General features: G+C 36.6%; 1 protein-coding gene across 1 annotated transcript in view; it reads right to left on the minus strand.

The window, feature by feature from the left end:
- GABRB2 (gamma-aminobutyric acid type A receptor subunit beta2) overlaps positions 1-18,983 on the minus strand; it is a 254,571-nt gene that overhangs the window by 163,838 nt on the left and 71,750 nt on the right. The window contains exon 4 of the mRNA XM_047753648.1: positions 9,277-9,497. Coding sequence (XP_047609604.1) covers positions 9,277-9,497 — 221 coding nt within the window. The remainder of the gene's footprint in view (positions 1-9,276; positions 9,498-18,983) is intronic.

Raw genomic sequence — 18,983 nt, forward strand, 5'->3', positions numbered from 1 at the left:
GGAGGGTTCCCTTTTCTCCACACCCTCTCCAGCATTTGTTATTTGTTGATTGTTAATGATGGTCATTCTGACAGGTGTGAAGTGGTACTTCATAATAGTTTTGATTTTCATTTCTCTAATAATTAGTGATGCTGAGCATTTTTTCATGTGCTTGTTGGCCACCTGTATATCTTCTTTGGAGAATTATCTATTTAGGTCTTTTGCTCATTTTTTCAACTTTTTTTTCTTTTTTTGCTGTTGAGTTGTATAAGTTTGTTTGTATATTTTAGAGATTAAGCCCTTGTCAGGTGCACTGTTTGAAACTATTTTCTCCCATTCTGTAGGGTGATGGATGGAACTAGAGACTCTCATACTAAGTGAAGTAAGTCAAAAAGAGGAAGACAAATACCATATGATATCACTTATATCTGGAATCTAATATCGACACAAATAAACTTTCCCACAGAAAAGAAACACATGGACTTGGAGAACAGACGTGTGGTTGCCAAGGGGGAGGGACTGGGATGGACTGGGATCTTGGGGTTAATAGATGCAAATTATTGCATTTGTAGTGGATAAGCAATGAGATCTTGCTGCATAGCACAGGGAACTGTATCTAGTCACTTGTGATGGAACATGATGGAGGATAATGTGAGAAAAATAACGTATATATATGTGTGTGTGTGTGTGTGTGTGTATGTGACTGGGTCACTTCTATACAGTAGAAAATTGACAAGACATTGTAAAGCAACTATAATGGAAAAATAAAAATCATTTAAAAAATAAAATAAAGCCACTAAAAAAAAAATCAGTGATTTCATGAAATCAGGGTGGTGCAAAAGTTATAACAAATGTGATCAGAGAAGACTTTATCTGTAGTGCTGAGGACAACTGGCATTGTTTCAAGTTTCATTTAATGGAGCCCCTCATATTTCCTTCATTTTTAACATAAAATTAAAAAGTTGCATATAAATGTAATATATTCATACACAAATACATATCTATAAATAGATGGCTATGTATATTTATGCCTATAAGTGGGAATATATACATACAAGCATACATACAAGCATATATGCAACAACAATTTAAATTATCTACTAGGAGACAGTTTTTTGAAATGAAAAGAAAAGAAAAATCTGGTTTCTTTCCGCAACACCAGTATTTTCGTGTGACCCAGCAGGTTCACACCTAGAGAAACTGGAAACATGCAAGTGCTACTTCTGATTATGCTATGTATACCAAGGCTGTACACAGATACATTTACAAGCCAGTGAAGAGCATGGCATCAAGGCGTTTCCATGCTTGTCTTTGCAGACAAGGCCCATTTTGAGGACACCACCACTGTACTCATTCTTTGGGCCTTTGATACAAGATCCATGTATTTTTTGGGAGTGCAGCTGGTATCTTCCCTGCTTTGAAACCCCTGGGCTCTCTGACCACTCATCTCCTCCACCACAGTCCTTTCATATTGTTGGTTTCAGTTCTGCCACATTTAGCTCTCAGTTGACTAAAATCAATGGGCATGAAGACACCTAGGGACCCATCTAAGGTAGCAAAAGAGACTCACTGATTATAGGAATGTGATGAGTCAGTAATATTTAAGAAAAAGAAGTCAGGTAGATTTTTTTCCTTCCTATCTATCTATCTATCTATCTATCTATCTATCTATCTATCTATCTATCTATCTATCTATCTATCTAAAATCTCTAGCAAAAATATGGCAACCAAAAGAGCCCGGGACTATTTTCCAGGACTAATAAATCTAGAAAGCCTCTATTTATAAGGTCTGAAGAATGGGACAATTCTGATTCTACTATTTTTTATTTGGATTTGACTTATTTGCTGAGGTCAGTCAGACTATAATGACTCCAACTAAGCAAACGACTCCAGCAGCAGCAGGAACAATAACAAGTCTTGGATAAAGAAGTCAGGAGTTTGGGATTCCACCCTGTGCTTTGCCATTAATTGTCTGTGTGATGTCTGGCACAAGCACTTTCCTCTCTGAGCCTCCCTCTTCTTTTCTATAATAATGAAGAAGGTGAACTTGGAGATGGCAGAAATTATTCCTAAATACATTCACTCCTGATCTAAACATATTTATTTCATAGGGAAAAATGATAGGCAAGTCATTTCTTTTAAAAATTGATTACAGGCCTTTAAGCAGGATCTTTGCACCTTTCCCCACAGAGGTGGGGGAAGATGAAAGTGATTTTTTTCTACTTCCCAGAAGATTGAGAAATCTAGAGCACAGGGTCTCACACTCTGGTCAGGAGGATGGATGTTCTTAATAAAAATCTGTTGTTCTTGACAAAATGCACTCAATATCTCTATGAAAATGAATTAAACCAATTAGGAAATCCAAGCAAAAAAATGATATATTAATGTTTAATAGGCTACAGTTCAGTGTGTTATTCAGAGTGTTACAGTTCAGTTCAGTTATTCACTTGCCTAATATCCTTTGGTAAAGCTTTAGGAGTAGAGGAAGAAGATAAAATTAATAAACCCTGCCTGTCTGAATTCATTACAGACTAACATTATCCTTTGCCATTTTCCCAATGACAGAACATACGTAGCAGGAGGTAGCTGAATTGCCTTCTGCTTCCCGCTGAATCTTTCTTTAAGAATGTGAACCTTTAATCTGAAGTGACATGTTTCTTGACCTAATGTTGCATATGGGAGGTGTATAGACATATGAAGTCAAGGGCTCCCCCCTCACACCAAAAGACAAACAGCTATTTTTAGGTGAGTCAGCTACTACCGAAAGAAGAAGAAAGTTGCTCCTTCTGTAAAAACTGTCCTAATAATCAGCAGCAGTACATCTCTGGAGACACTTATTTAACCAACGACACCCCAAGTTACAACAGCACAAACAAAAGATGATAAATTGTCGCAAATAGCTTAACCTGTTTGCCACTAAAATATTAAGATTTAAACAATATAGTTGCGCATTTTATAGCAGAAACTACATATTTTACCTTACATCAAAACCATAATCCATATCCTCTATCGGATAAAGGAATATTTCCCAAATGTATCTTATAATGGTTAAATAATGATGGTGAAGAGAGTTTTATTGACATGGCAAACATATTTAGGGTACATTCATGGTTAAGGACAAAAAATAAGATCACGAAATTGTATGGGTAATGTGAACCTGCTTTTATGACAAACTACCTAAATGCTATTTTACTAGAAAAAAATGTCTAGAAGAGTATAAAGCAAGGTAGAGGTATGATTAATTTTGGGTGGGTAGGTTCAGGGTAGCTATATTTTCATAACTATTTTTAAATGTTTAATAATAATTATGTAATATGTCACAACAGGAAACATGTTTTTAATTGTTTTTGTTGAAGACTTTTTTAGAATAAAACACTATGATACAATGTTAATGACTTAGCATAAATAATATGCAGTCCAACTGGGATTCAAACTCTAAATTTTAATAAAAAAATAAGCATTTTTATGTTCACAAAAGATGTCATCAGTTATAATTCAGGTTTTCTTGTATACCTGAATGCAACAATTTTGTTTTTGCTTTCATAATTAATCAGAAGTTTTTTTCAAGACAATAACTACAATTGCTAGAGTTCTAAAACATCATGATAAATATTGCTGTATGCATAATAAGGTAGGAATCCTAAAAGTATATATGCCACAGATTAGCAAAACCACAGGAGTATCAGATTTTTTAGAGCTAGAATAAAATTCAGAAAGCATTGAAATGAATAATTATAGGAACCACTAAGTGAAAGGTTAGAATACAGATCTCTTGATTCTCTGATCAGTGTAATTATTCACTACTAGCTTTCTGAAATGTGACAACTTCTATTTTAACTAAATAAGACTCTAAATTATATTTGTATTCTTTATGATATAACAGGAACAACAGATTAAACATGATTTTTGCATGTAAGGTGCTTTTGCTGGATTCATCAGCAGAATCCTATATTTTCTTTCTTTTCTTTTTTTCTTTTATTTGTCTTTTTAGGGCCACACCCATGGCATGTGGAGGTTCCCAAGTTAGGGGTCAAATCAGAGCTATAGCTGCAGGCCTACACCACAGCCACAGCAATGAGAGATCTGAGCTGTCTGCCACCTACACCACAGTTCAGGGCAGTGCCAGATCTTTAACCCACTGAGCAAGGCCAGGGATCAAACCTACATCCTCATGGATACTAGTCAGATTCGTTTCCACTGAGCCATGACAGGAACTCCAGAAATCCTATATTTTCGATGCCATTTTTCCTTGAAATGTTCTCAAAATAATTTGGGCCGATTTTATTTTGGAATAAAATTAGATAATCTGTTTGGAATATTTGTTTCATATATTGCTAGGAATTCTCCTGCATGGTCAAAGAAAAGTTGGTGTTACCACTTGAACAGCTAGGTTAATCCCAAGAAAACATTTCTCCCCACCTCTGGCCATATTTCCCAACAGAAATATCTAAATAGTATCAAAAAGGAAATTACACTGGGGACGCCATGGCGCACTGAGTTAAGAATCTGACTACAGTGGCTCGGGTTGCTGCAGAGGTGTGGGTTAAATCCCCAGTCTGGCACAGTGGGCAAAAGGATGCGGCGTTGCTCCAGCGGCAGCTTGGATTCAGTCCTTGGCTTGGAAACTTCCACAGGCCACGGGTGTGGTCATAAAAAGGACATCTAGTTCATCCCCCTTTACATATATGAGAACATTCAAACCTAAAGAACATGCTTAAGGTTCAACAAGAGGTCAGTGACAAAAGTCCAAACTAAAACACAAGTTTAACTATCATAATACTCTCTAAAGGAAGTTAGTTGCATTGCCCAAGTGTGTCCATTTATCTCTCAGCACAGCATCTGAACTCTGTCCTTCTAAAATGAATATCGACCTGAAAAGCAACAGAATACCTGAGAATAAGTTGCCAATCCATGTTTTGGGTGATGGGGAAACAAACAATCCAACTGAAAACTATTAAAACTGAGCTCATAACAACAATGCCTAAAACCTTTCCCACATTTCTAAATCTGTCTCCATTTTCTGAACTTCCCAAGTTCATTTCCTGAACTACCTTAATGTAAGTGTGTTGATTAGCTGGGTGCTATTCTTAACACTTATGCCATCCAGACATACTGTTTGAGTGTGTGTGGACTCAGAGCTTCTGTGGTACATTCAGGAGCAAGGGATACACCCTTGCAGGAGGAGGACCTCACAAGGAGGCTATCCAAGCTTTAAGTGTAGAGCTGAGACCATTCTGCCCTGGTTTATAGCTTTGCTTTGTTTTCTATGGTCACAGACCCTACCCAAGGAGCTCACATTCTTTGACATGAGTTGATCTCCTTTTCAGATATAGCAACGAAAAGTGGATGTCCCGTAGATAATTTTCTACTTCCAAGAGATCAGAAATACCATTCTTTGGCTGCAGATGTTTAGATCTTGAATGCTATTTCAGAGATAATAGAACCAGAGATTCCAAGGTCATTTTTCCTTTTCCAAATTGTATCACAGAAGTTTTCAAACAAACAGACAAGTTGAAAAAATAGTGTGACCAACACCCAGATACTCTCCAGGAAATTCAACAAGAACTAACATTTTGCATACTACTTTCTATTTAATATGTTTTAACACCTAAAAATTTCACTAAGAAAACTACAAACGACTCAGATCCTCCAAATGACCTCCCCTCCAGGTCCCTCATCCCTACTGATCTCTGTGCATCTCAGGGGGAGGGACATTAAGTTCTTTGCTTTTACCTTGAATCAGCACGGCATTCAGCCCAGAGCCCTTGTTCTACACAATCTCTTGGTCACTGCCTTGATATTTTTTAGCCTATCCTGTTCCAGGGTTCTCTGTCTAAGTCTTCAGGATTACCTTTCAATTTGCTTTATTCTGACTGATGAATCTTCCCATTACCAACTTCTCTTTTTTTTTTCCTTTTCTTTGGTCTTTTTTTTTTTTTTTTTTGCCTTTTCTAGGGCTACTCCCGAAGCTAATGGAGGCAACGCTGGATCCCCAACCCACTGAGCAAGGCCAGGGATTGAACCCACAACCTCATGGTTCCTAGTTGGATTTGTCAACCACTAGGTCATGACGGGAACTCCCCCAACTTCTTTATAACAGTCTTCTTGGTGCCCTAGGATTCCACACAGCACAAATCATCCTTTAGTAAACTGGGACTGGTGTGAACCTCAGAACCTAAAGATGCACTTTCCAAAGAAGACTCGAGTCTGATCTTCTCTAGGAAAAAAGTCTGTATCTAAAGATCTAATGGAAGCTGTTTCCATCTCACTTTTCTTTACATTTATTTTTTCTTCCTTGAAGACTCTCGAAAGACTTCTGCTATTCTTTATTTCCATTTTCCAGGACCTAAGGATCAGGGCAGAATGGGACTGAAGCAGGACAGAATGGGAATGCAACATATTTGAATTCAAGTTACTATGCTTTCCTATGTAGTAGCCATGTAACCTTGTATACAAGTTCCTTAGTTTCTTCATGTAAGATGGGAAAAAAATATATAAATATAAAAGTATAAATAAAGTTAATATTAAATAATATAAACAATGTTCTGGCACAGTGACAAGTACAGGCTAAGTCCGTCAATGAGTACTAACTACTAACATTAATATTATTACTACTCTTGGAGTTACTATCATGGCGTAGCAGAAACGAATCAGACTAGGAACCATGAGGCTGCGGGTTCGATCCCTGGCCTCGCTCAGTGGGTTAAGGATCCGACGTTGCCCTGAGCTGTCAGGTAAGTTGTAGACATGGCTTGGATCTGGTGTTGTTGTGGCTCTGGCATAGGCCGGCAGCAACAGCTCTGATTAGACCCCTAGCCTGGGAACCTCCATATGCTGTGGGTGCATCCCTAAAAGGACAAAAGACAACATATCCATGTTCTCTACAGAACATGGATACAGGGTAAATTTCTTACTAGACTGTCAGCAACAGAAAATGACTCAGGTTGGCGGGGGTGGGGGGTGAGTAGGAGGAGGGACTAAGCAGATATGAATCAATCCAGTAGTGGCAATTTTAACTGAATTCATTTTACTTATTTTTTGAAAATCAACCTCCTGCTGTTTATCAGGTATATCTGGCCAGCATTAAGTTTCAGCCATGAAATAAATTGTTCTATTTATCAGTAAGTACTAGAACAGGATATTTACGAAGTTCCTAGAAAATCCCTTATCAGTGTCCAATTCAGAGTTAACTACCCAACTGGCAGAACAATCACAATTCATGAACCTTCTTCATCCAGAAGTGTTAATATTATGCAAGTTAGATATGTTCAGGAACCTGCATATTTTGTCAACAGCCCTGCTGCAAGTGGGGCTGAGAGAACAATGATTTATAGCAATGGCGTCCAGTCGGTCTTAATGATAATAATGAACAGCCACCACACTTTCGGTCTGATTACTGGCTTAATGATATAAAGAAGACATATTTATCATCTGTATCAGACTTCTCTTTTCTCTCATTTTCAAAGACATTCTTATTTTTTATTTTTCCCATCCATTCAACTTTACATATGTGCATTCGTAATTCATGGACAATCTTTACTGAGTTTATTTACAGTGTAGGTGCTTTGTCAGTACTAAGTATAACATAGAGAACATAACTGGTTTTTTGCTCTAAATGTGGTTATCACCAGGAAAAAAGAAAAGCAAAAGATAGTTTTCTACATGACAGCTATGAATATTTGTTGGGCAAAATGCATCCAAATCTGCCACTTCAAGTCCTCCCCTGCTCATTTCTTGCTGAATAACCTATCGTTTCTATGCTTGTCTGCCTTCTTCAGGATTCGGACTTACCCTTGGCCTTAACTTTTAAAATGTGTAAACTACAGCCTCTCTGGATCCATTAAGGTCTTTGTGATAACATATGTTTCTTAGTGGATTCCCAGCAATCAGTTTAGCACAACCTATCTGCTACGATAATTCTTTCCATAAGTACTTTCAAATGTCACCACTTCAGGCGAGTCTTTGCAGACACTGGCAGTCAAATTATTTTCTCTTTCTGCTATTTCTCTATTTCTTAAGGCTGGTATGGAACAGGGCCTGTATCCAGTCTATCTCTTTACCTCCACTGGCTGACAAAAAGTACAAACATGCATTCTGTGTGCCTCACTCTTGCCCTCCCTTGATAACCAAAGCCATGTTGTCTACAAATATGATAAAAAAAAAAAAGATGCTGCCTTATAATGATCTAAGACAATGCTCTGGTCAGGAAAGCTGAACACAGCAGATAAATGAGAATGAGATACAACAAATAAGAAACATGGGGAGTGAAAGGTATTCCAGTGTAATGGTTAAGAGCTTTGGCTCTGAACTTGGAAAAGGAGTCAGATCCCATCTTCACCACTTGCTTTCTCTGCCATCTGAGAAAAGTTAGAGCAACTTCACAATCTTCACTGGAAATAAAGATCCTAACAGCTTTCACTTATGAGGCTATAAGGATTAACTGCAATAATGCATGGAGTATGCTCACTCAATCTCTGACCCCCAGCAAGTGTTCAATAGATGAATAATACTATCGTTTTATCATCATTATTATGATAAAGCCACCACATGTTTAGGTAAAACAAAGTCTAGATTAGAGGCAACTGAACATTTCAGAATAGAGTTTCTTCTCCAATAATGCAAAGGGAGTCTTCACATTGTGATATCTTTTTTCTCCATTTTTTTTTCAGGGAACCAGCTATTGCTTCTTATAAAAAAATAAACTTTAAAAGAAGAAACTGTCATCTTTTATAATTCATCCTCACCCAAAGAGCAGAGCATCCCAATTCTTTTCTGATATACACATACCTTGAATAGTATAACTTCATTATTAGTACACATGAGAGGATGGCTTTATTTATTTGCAAGTCTGACTGCTCCTTGAAGGGTGAGAGAGCACAAAAAGGCTTCCTGTCTTCAGAGGTCCAGAACCAGTTCCTAAAGCTCAGGAACAATGTATGCAACTGAGCATCTGCCACACTCAAACAAGTATTTCACATTCACAATTTTTTGCACTTTCAAGAAACACTGTGTCTAAGCTATTTTGATATTGTTTATCCCTACTCCTTAAAGAAAGGAGCTTTAGGATCAGCAGCTGATACTGGAAGATAATTCAGAAAAGACGTAGGCTTAGCTGGGGATAAGTCCCTTTGTAAACATGCTACCCTAAGCTCTCAGATGTCAACTGAATAGGAGGTTTAACTGCTTATCAGCAGAATTAAAGGAGGACTAAGGAAAATAGCACAATATTCCCCTTTGATAAAAAGTAGTAACTATTCTGTTCAGGAAAAGTTCAATTTTGAAATGGTCACTACAGACCTGAGGCCGTACAGGACCGTCCCATCTGGATGCAGACGGATCATGCGGTTCTTGACGGTCACTCCGTGCACAAAAGACTTCTTATCATTCAGGAAGTAGGTGTCGGGCACCCAGAGCTGGTCTGCCACCCTATTGTCCAGAGTCAAGTTTAAAGGTATTACGTTATAGGACAGCCTCTTATCTCTCCACGCTTGCTGAAAGTACATTGTCAATGTATAATCCTGTGAAATTGAGAAGAAAAGAAGGGGGAAAAAAAAAGGTTGTTATTTTGTACCAAAATGGACATGGAGATAGACAAATACATCCACACTGACATGAAAACACCAAACACTGCCAATATACACGATTTGCGTATATGCAGATATTAATTTACTAAACCCATTCTTTCTGAGCACACTATATGTGTCAGGCATCATAGTAAGTACCCACATAAAGAGAGCATATCCTTGTGAAATTTGTTAGATATTACTCAGCAAGAAAGCTGTTAAGGACTAATTACTCAGTAATTAGTCTTCTTCAAAGTGGGGAGCACAGGACTGTTTTAGGTGAGACAAAAATATAATGATAAGAAGTGGCTAATTTATTACAGTAGTATATTTGTAAGAATTAATAAATGAGAATCCAGATCTGTCTAATCAAGGAGAGCTTCCTAGGGGAGGTTATCCTTACATGGAGACTTACGCACACATATCTAAACAATATTAGCTCAGTTAATATATCATGAGAATTTTAATCCTAGGATTTCTGGATCAGCAGCCTAGGCTCTTTCCTTTTAAGAAGCAGTAGATTGTCATAAAGTGAGCACTGGTCTTGGAGTCTCAGGCTCTAGCACTGTCCGACTATTTCTAGGATATAAATATATGTAACTTCTTTTTTCTTCAGTTCCATTCACTATGAGTGGAGTTTTTTAATACATATCTGATCTAACTAGAAGGTGACTATGACAATTAAATGTATAACTCAAGTATAATCTGTAAACTACAAAAAGCTGTATTATAAATAAAGCGTTTACATATATATGTGACATGTTCATACAGTAAAGGACTATGGGTACAATGTAATTGCTCTCTCACCCTCATTTGAATGACTAAAGGACCAAATATTCACTTGAAAAGGATAATTACCATTCTCTTTTAAAATCAGTTCACAACGCCCTACTTGAGGGCTTTAAAAAAAAAACAATAAACTAAAATCATGTATTAATTATCTCTGAAAACAGACCTAGCAAGGTCTTAGGGAACAAATAGTGCATGAACGAATGAGTGCCTAGTAAGGTATGCCTATGGGATATCTGCATATACCTGCATAATTTTTGTGGATAAAAATGTGGATCCACATAATTTTGTGGCAACATGCTTTAGTCTCTGTGAAGTCTGAGTTTTTCCAACCCTTGCTAAAATTTACACAAGTTAAATTGGATGTGCAATTTTTAAAAAATGACTTGCAAGATATTACCTGCTAAAAACATTATACAGTTTCACAGGAAAATTATAATCCTCCTTTAAAAATTTTAAATACTCTCACCAATTTCATAAATACACAAATTTTTGCTGACTTTTGAATGAGAAGTATAGAAGCAAACTTCTAACAAAAGAATATTCGTGTCTTAAAGGTATATCATATAGTTTTATATGAAATTTACTTGAGTGGATTACTTTAGTCAGTGCTCTGGACTGCTCTGCCACACTCTGCTTTAGTACAAAACTAGTCTGAGGATCTCTAACATGACATTTTGATTTATAATAAAAGCAAACTTGAAAACTTATGAGCTACGTTAACTAGAAAACAGCAAATGGAAGATAGATTTTTTTTACAGGTCTCTAAGTTACAAATAGCCTAAAAAAAGAGGCCGTAAAGAAAATAGTCAATTTATATTGTTCTTGAGAGAATACTCTTAGTGATTTCCAATTCTTGGAGCTAAAATGGAAGATTTGATGTTTATCTTTATTAGAAGATAAGCCTACTTAAGCCATCTTAATAAGCTCTCCTTAGATTTAAGGGAGATAGTACAGTTGGGAAGGTGCGGGAGTTCATCAGTCAGCTGAGATGTGTTTAGACACAGGAAACTTTTTTCTTTTGGGCTAAATAAATGGTAATACCGTGAGATCCTGTGTCACATGCTAACTGCTGTTATTTGTCAGCAAAGCAGTGCCTGCTAAGAAATGCTCCCAGACAGACTCTGGCGATTCTGCTGTCACATCAATTTTAATTTCTTTTATTTTTGAATGACACATCGTGGCACTGTCAAGGAAGGCATATCTGAATTGAAATAAATGTTATTGGACATCAAAGGAAAGAGTGGTTATGTGTTCTACCCTCTCTGCTAGGCCCTCATGCCCACAAGAAAAATCCCCTGAACTTTTATGTAGAAAACATATCCTTTACATCCATCCACAACACTATCTTCAGGAAGCTGGCTTATTTAAACTGAAAATAAACAAGTGAACCACTTCTGGGTGCTCTACATCCATGGTATCACAATGCAAGAAGGACTTAGGTAAATCACAACTAAGACCAGTTGACTGTTTCAATGCTGGACAAGATGGAGTAAGCCTACCACAGGGTCTCTCTCACTAATTACAACTAACCGTTCTGGAAAGAATATAAAAGCCCCTACCTAAGGACTCTGTAAACTAAAAACTAGTAGGCAGATGAAGCAGAGGATCAAAATATGAAGAAAACCGTTAAAATAGTGACTTTATTTTATTTTTTCTCTGTCATTTATCTTCTTAAAGTAATAAAGAGTCAAAGCATAAATCAATGGAAAGATATACTTTGTTCCTGGATTTGAAAAGTATTATTAAGATATCAATTCTCCTAAATTCAATTCCAATCAGTATTCAAGCAGGATTTTTATTATTTTACTATTATTATTATTTATTTTTTTGTATTTTCTCCTTTCAGGGCCTCACCCATGGCATATGTAGGTTCCAAGGCTAGGGGTCTAATAGGAGCTGTTGCTCCTATTAGATCCAAGCTGTATCTGCGACCTACAACGACAGCTCACAGCAACGCCAGATCCTTAACCCACTGAGCGAGGCCAGGGATCGAACCCACAACCTCATGGTTCCTAGCTGGATTCGTTTCCTCTGTGCCACGACAGGAACTCCTGAGCAGGATTTTTATAGATATGAACAAACTGATTCTAAAGTTTATCTATCTAAAACATTATCTTACCTTGCTCTTTTCATTTGTTTCTTCTTATAATTTAGAGTTTAAAACAAACAAAAAATAGTACAGAGGGTTTCCATATACTTCTCTCACACAGATCCCTCTAAGATTAACATGTTGCATAACCATAGAACAATATCAAACCAGGACATTAAAATGAATATAAAACTATTTATTAAACTATAGACCTTATTAGAATATAATCCACTTACTCACTAATGTCCTTTGTCTCTTATGGGATCCGATCCAAGAACCTACCTTGCACTTAGTTCTTCTGTTCCCTACTCTCCTTCAAGCTCTGAGAGTTCCTCAATCCTTCCATGTCTTTAATGACACTAGCGCTTTTGAAGAGTACTGGTCAGTTATCTTCTTGAGTATCTCTGAGTTTGAGTCTGTCTGATGTGTGTTCATGATTAGATTGAATTTATATAGTTTGGGCAATAATATCACCAAAGAAACACTGTATCCATCATATAAGGGGAACATGATGTTAATAATATGTCTTATCACTGGTTATGACATTAACTAGTTGGTTAAGGTTCTATCTGCTAGATGTCTCGTCTGTGACATTAATATTTTTCTTTGTAATTAATAGATATCCTGGTGTAGGTACTTTAGGAGTATGAGAGCAATGAGGTTATTAGGCTGATTTCTATAATCACTGTGGTTCTAGATTTTGCATGGCTTCCAAATTTCTCTCTTCATTTACCTCATCCTGAATCAACATCTTTAGTCAGTTGACAATGCTTAACTATTAATAAGACAAACCAAAAGAAGTACATACCAACATAAGCCAAGGTGTTTATTAAGTAATAAGAAATATATTCTTGAGGCTCCTTCTGTCTACTTACTTCTTTCACAGACTAGTGGCATTGTTCTGGCCACAGGACGTACCAGACTCTCACTGTGGAGGGTGCAGCATCTTATCCTGGTCTCAAGCCTGCCTGTTGCACTTGGATGACCCTTATTTCCACTTGGACTTGATTGTTGCTCAAATACAAAGCTTTTGCATTCTCCATACCTTCATTTATGTCTATGGTTTTCCACATGCTTTTTCTCCTCTGGAAACCTCACCATTTCTAATCTTTGGAAGTTTCCCTTTCTCTTTTCAAAGCATGTTTATGCAGGTGGAGAAATTTTAAATATAATTATGTCATTTTCTGTATCTTTGTGCTTTTTTCCTGTGTCTCTGTTCGAGGAGAAGATGGTGGTATTGGGGGTCAGTTTCAGGTGGTGTCCACCAAGGACTCCTGTTACCTTTTTAGTAATCGGATTTTAAGGTTTATTTGTGTCGTTGATATTAGGTAGGTTGTTTAATTTGCTTTATGTATTGCAACCACATCCCCTAAGCTTTGAAACTGCTGCTACTGTGCTAAAATCTTGAGCTTTGGTGATTAATCTTGATTCTTGGTCTTCTGGGTAACAGTTTTGTCTCCAAAATTAGGTATTTTCAGAGATATACCTTTTCTCCCTGCTCAGAATTTATAATTTTGATAGAAAATAAATTTTTTAGTTTCATCTTATTTACTCCTCATTGGAATAACAACTGTGTCTAATATTACCATGCATTTTTTTCCTTTAAATTGTGTCAGATCAAAATTGAGGTTTTGAGCTGAGAATCTGAGCTTCTGGCTTTTGTAGGCCAGAGCTAACTTTTTACATTTTTTTTTCAATGGCCGTACTCACAGCATAGGGAAGTTCCCAGGCCAGGGACTGAATCCGAGACACGGTTGTAACCTACACTGCAGCTGCAGCAATCCCAGATCCTTTAATGCACTGTGCCAGGCCAGAGATTGAACTTGCCCTTCTACAGCAACATGGGCCATTGCAGTCGGATTCTTAACTCACCGCACCATAGTGGGAACTCCAGAGCTAACTATTTAAGGAAATAAAATCTGTGATATGGCAACTGTGAGTGCAAGTTTAATTTAAGTATAAATTAAATTAAATTTATGTGAATAAAACTCCATGATATTTTGTTCAAATAGCAAATTTAAAGCTCTTACTATCATTTTGGGCAGAGTCTTTTAATTTGGAGCATGTTTAGAAACAATTTTCATTTTTGTTCTGCTTTTCCACTTTTAAAAAAGGGAGCACAGGAAGACTGAATTCCAAGGTAGGATGGCAAACCATTTCCCAAATTAAAAATTTCTGTTTTTACCCCTCATGGGAGAAAAGACATTACATCTGATGTAGAAATTATCACCAACATTAATACCATAGTAAGACACAGTACGCACATTCACAGTAAGTACATTCTCAACATCATAAGCTGTCACCTCCTTGAGAGCAAAGATTGTTCGTTGTTCCTGTGTATATAGCCAATATTGTGCATACTTTCTGGTAAAGGATAGAAACTGCCATAATGTGCTAAAGGGTACAAATTTCCTCGTGAACACTTGAAATATGTATAGAGGGTTCTCATCTGTGTACACCCCTTGCTCTGATATTTACATTCCTGGAGATACTTGTATAAAATGATTATGCAGCATACTTTGGCAGCTTTATCACCTAATATTACCACAAATCTCTTCACATCTCTCTGTTTCCAATACTAATAACTGAATTCAAGACACCATTGTATGTCAGTATTTATAATGCCATTGTTACCATCTCCTTGTTTCTGACCCTCTCTCTCACAGGGTAGTGGAACCGTGAAGCAGATCACATGTCTACCTTGGTTAATTATCCAAAGGCTTTTCATTGCACTTAGAGTGAAATAAAACTCAAACCTGTTACTTGGACCTTTACGGTCCTATATGACCTGGAGTCTGCAAATCCCTCTGATCTCTTCCCTCACCTCAACTCACCAAGACCATTCACACCAGCCTTCTCTCTTTTACAACTATTCTAAGTTCCTTGAGCCTTGCAAACTTGTTCCCAAGAATGACCAACTGGAAAAGTTATGTTGCCTAGTATGGTTGGTACTCCCTGGAACTTAGACTTCAACTAAAAGGTCAGATCTAGTCAGTAAGACCTTCCTTGACCATCTTACTCTCACCCCCAGCAGACCTTATCACACCTTCAATATTTATTATTTTTATAGTACCTCTCACTTTTTTCAATTAATCATATTCATTTATTGGTTAACTTTTTTATTTTTCATTTTTCCCAGTGAGAAGCTAAGTTCCATAAACATATGAAGCCTTCCTAAACTTGTTCATTGCCATAGCCCCATGCCTAGGTGAGACCTCATCACATAGCAGCAATGAAAAACTACATATTGAAAGATGTGAAAGAATAAATGAAAGACAATGCAGACATTTATTTCTCCAAAATATGGATTGTATCACTGTACTAGCAAAAAAAAAAAAAATTATCAAGACCTAAATGTTCATCAGTATGAAATGGAATTAAAAAAAAACACAGTACTAGTGTATAACAGAGTATATGCAGGAATTCAAATAACATTGTAAAAATATTTATTGACATGAATAGATGTTCTTGACATACCCTCAATATATGACTATATATTATTATTTTTAAAAGAATACTGCAAAACAAAAGAACAATGTGATTCTTTTTTAAATATATATATATATATATATATATATATATTTATTTATTTATTGGGGAACTGTGTCCAAAGAAAATATAAATGTTCCCTTGCGGAAATAAAAATAAAGAGCATATAAATATTAACCATGATATCTCTGCGTCGCAAGATGACAAGTGACTTTCAATTCTTTTTGTTTTTGTTTTGGTCTATGTATTTTTTTTATAAATATAAAGTATTTCTGCAACAAAAAAGTATAAAACAAATTCCTTGTTGATTTAAATTAAAAAAATAGAATTCAGATATACAAATGTCTTTACTCATTACATATGTTAGAACTTAGCATAAAGAAAAAGGAAATATGTTCATAGTCACTTATAAATGAGAAACCCCTCAGCCTTTCAGGTTGTTATTAACAAAGCATATGTCTCCATTGCATTGATCAAATAATAATACCTGGAATCACACAAGAAATAACAACTTTAAGTGGTCAATCATTTTTCCTCTTCAAAGTTCACATTTAAGCCATCATTGAGAAGTAAAAAACCCATCCCTATTTTTCCTCAACACCAAAAATAGAGATCCCAGAATCTTTCTCTAGCACTAACTTCAGTCTTCTTCATTCTGTTAGGAAATTTCTTTTCTAATGTAACGCCTTCACACCTGTTTCTTGTTTAATACTCAGAGGAGATAAACACACACACACACACACACACACACACACACACACACACACCTGTTCACTCTAGGTTTAGTTTTAAAAGCATTCTCTATAACATATTGGAAGTTCAAGTCGATAGATACTTCTTCAAACATATTTAAAGAGACTGCATTACATGTATAGTCCAAACTCCTTGCAAGGCTTTTCCCAGCCTGTTGTAGTCACATCACTTCTGCATCTTTTTCCTCATCCAAAGCAAATGAATTGAGATAGAGTGAAGCATCCCTGTTTAAGAGTCTCATATGTTCTAGGATCCTGTCACTCCATTTTCCTTCAACTAATCATCTTCCTCAAACTTTTTCTTGAACTAATTGAACTTTTCTGCATACCCTCTGACAAATTTTTACTTTCCATTCTGCTTATTATTTTTCCCCATGCCCCGCTTTCACTGCTTACCACAATGCTGCTCATCCTCCCAGCATTCAGGAGGACCTCTACCACTTACCCCATCACAGGCTATGTTCATCCTCTGAGTCCTTTAATGTGGTGTCTGTAGCACCCAGGCATTGTGCAGTTCAAATGTTTATAATTTTATTTAGAGAAGGCAGGGAATCCCCCAACTAAACCGAACTCCCTGAGGTCAAAAACCATGTCATCATTTCTTTACAAAATGATGTCTTGTTTTTAACATAATTGATCTTTTATGAATATTTATTCATTGGTACACTAAAGTGTGTTCATACTTCTCAACTCTTTCCTGTTTGAGTTTCAATTGAGTTTCAAATTTTGCATCTTTAAACCTCTTTATTAGGAGTTCCCATGTGGATCAGTAGGCTAAGGATCCAAAATTGCCCCTGCAGTGGTTCAGGTCGCTGCTGTGGACGGGTTCAGTCTCGGGCCTGGGAACTCCCACATGCCACAGGTGTGGCCAGAACAAAAACAAAAACCAAACAAACAAAACACCTCCCTAGTAATCATTATTCTTGAATCCCCCTAAAGATTTCTCTCCGCCCACTGGCATGTAAGGGTGAGTTTTCACCCAATCCTTTTTCTACATGCTTCAAACACCCTCAGAGCCACTGGTATTCTTTCAGTTTTTCATAGCTTGTATGATTCTACTAGTAAAGTCCCCAGGGCTGGGGGTGAGGATTTCTGAAGGATATGATTTATCTATCCAAAGCAAAAAACAAACAAACAAAAAACACACAAAAAAATCTTGGGGAGAAGTGAATGTAAAACCAAGCTCTTTAAAATGTTCCACATCTGAACGCACAAACTGCTGATCTAATTATAGGTCATGGCAATATTTCCACATATGCAACCTCCTAAACTAGAATGCAATGGAGTAAACCTCAGTTCCTCCTCAATAGAAGCCATCTCACCAGATGTTCAATTGTAACATTTTGGACAAAGTACATGGTAGCACCTCTGACTAATTGCTAGAGACATATTAAGAACATCTGAGTTGCACCTAAGAACACTCATAAGGGAAATCAAAATTCAGAAGTGACTGATTATTTTCTTGTATGTAAAACTAAAACGCACATGGTCAATGCATAAGCTGTCCCACTATTTTTGTTTAGTTTTATTTTATTTTATTATATTTTATTACAGATTTACCTCCTCAGTGATAATGGGACTTAATCTAAGGATGTCTACAAAAATCAAGCAAGGATAACTGTTTTTATCTGTCCTCTATTTTAATATATAATACCCTCAGCCTAAGATACTCAAAAAAAATATGCTTTGTATGTATGATTTGTTCCCTCTTGTTTGGTGCTTTTTAATTATCTCTTTAGAGCACTTTGCACTCTAATTAGTCTGTCCCTTACATATATACCTTACATATACCTAACACTGGCCCTAGGCTAACCCTTTTTGCATTCATTATATCATTAATCATCACAATGGCCCTAGAAGTTATGTGTTAGATTTACAAGGTATTAGCGGCTGTGAGATCTTGGGCATGCTACTTAACCTCCCTGAGATGTCCTGCTCTATAAAACAAAAGAAGTATCAGTCCATGGTAGTAAATAAGTTCACCCAAGGAAAGTGATTAGTACAATGTCTGGCTCAGATTAAGTGTTCCACAAACATTTACTGTTATGATGATTATTCTCATTATTGCATTTTCCTAGTGACACATCTGAAACACAGAGAGGTCAGTGATTTTTTACTGTCAATAATCTTCTAAGTCTTGATTCGTCCAGGAGACTCTCTGATGCTGGAGCCCATGTTCTTAGTAGTATACTGAGCTGCCTCTGGAACAGTCACTGCCAGTTTTGATTTTGACTCATCGTTTCCTAACGTATCTTGTACTCTTTTACCCCTCTCCAAAAAGTGAGGGGGGACTATATCTCTATCTATCTGTCTATCTAT

This window comes from Phacochoerus africanus, chromosome 1 (assembly GCF_016906955.1).
Source record: "Phacochoerus africanus isolate WHEZ1 chromosome 1, ROS_Pafr_v1, whole genome shotgun sequence".
NCBI lineage: Eukaryota > Metazoa > Chordata > Mammalia > Artiodactyla > Suidae > Phacochoerus > Phacochoerus africanus.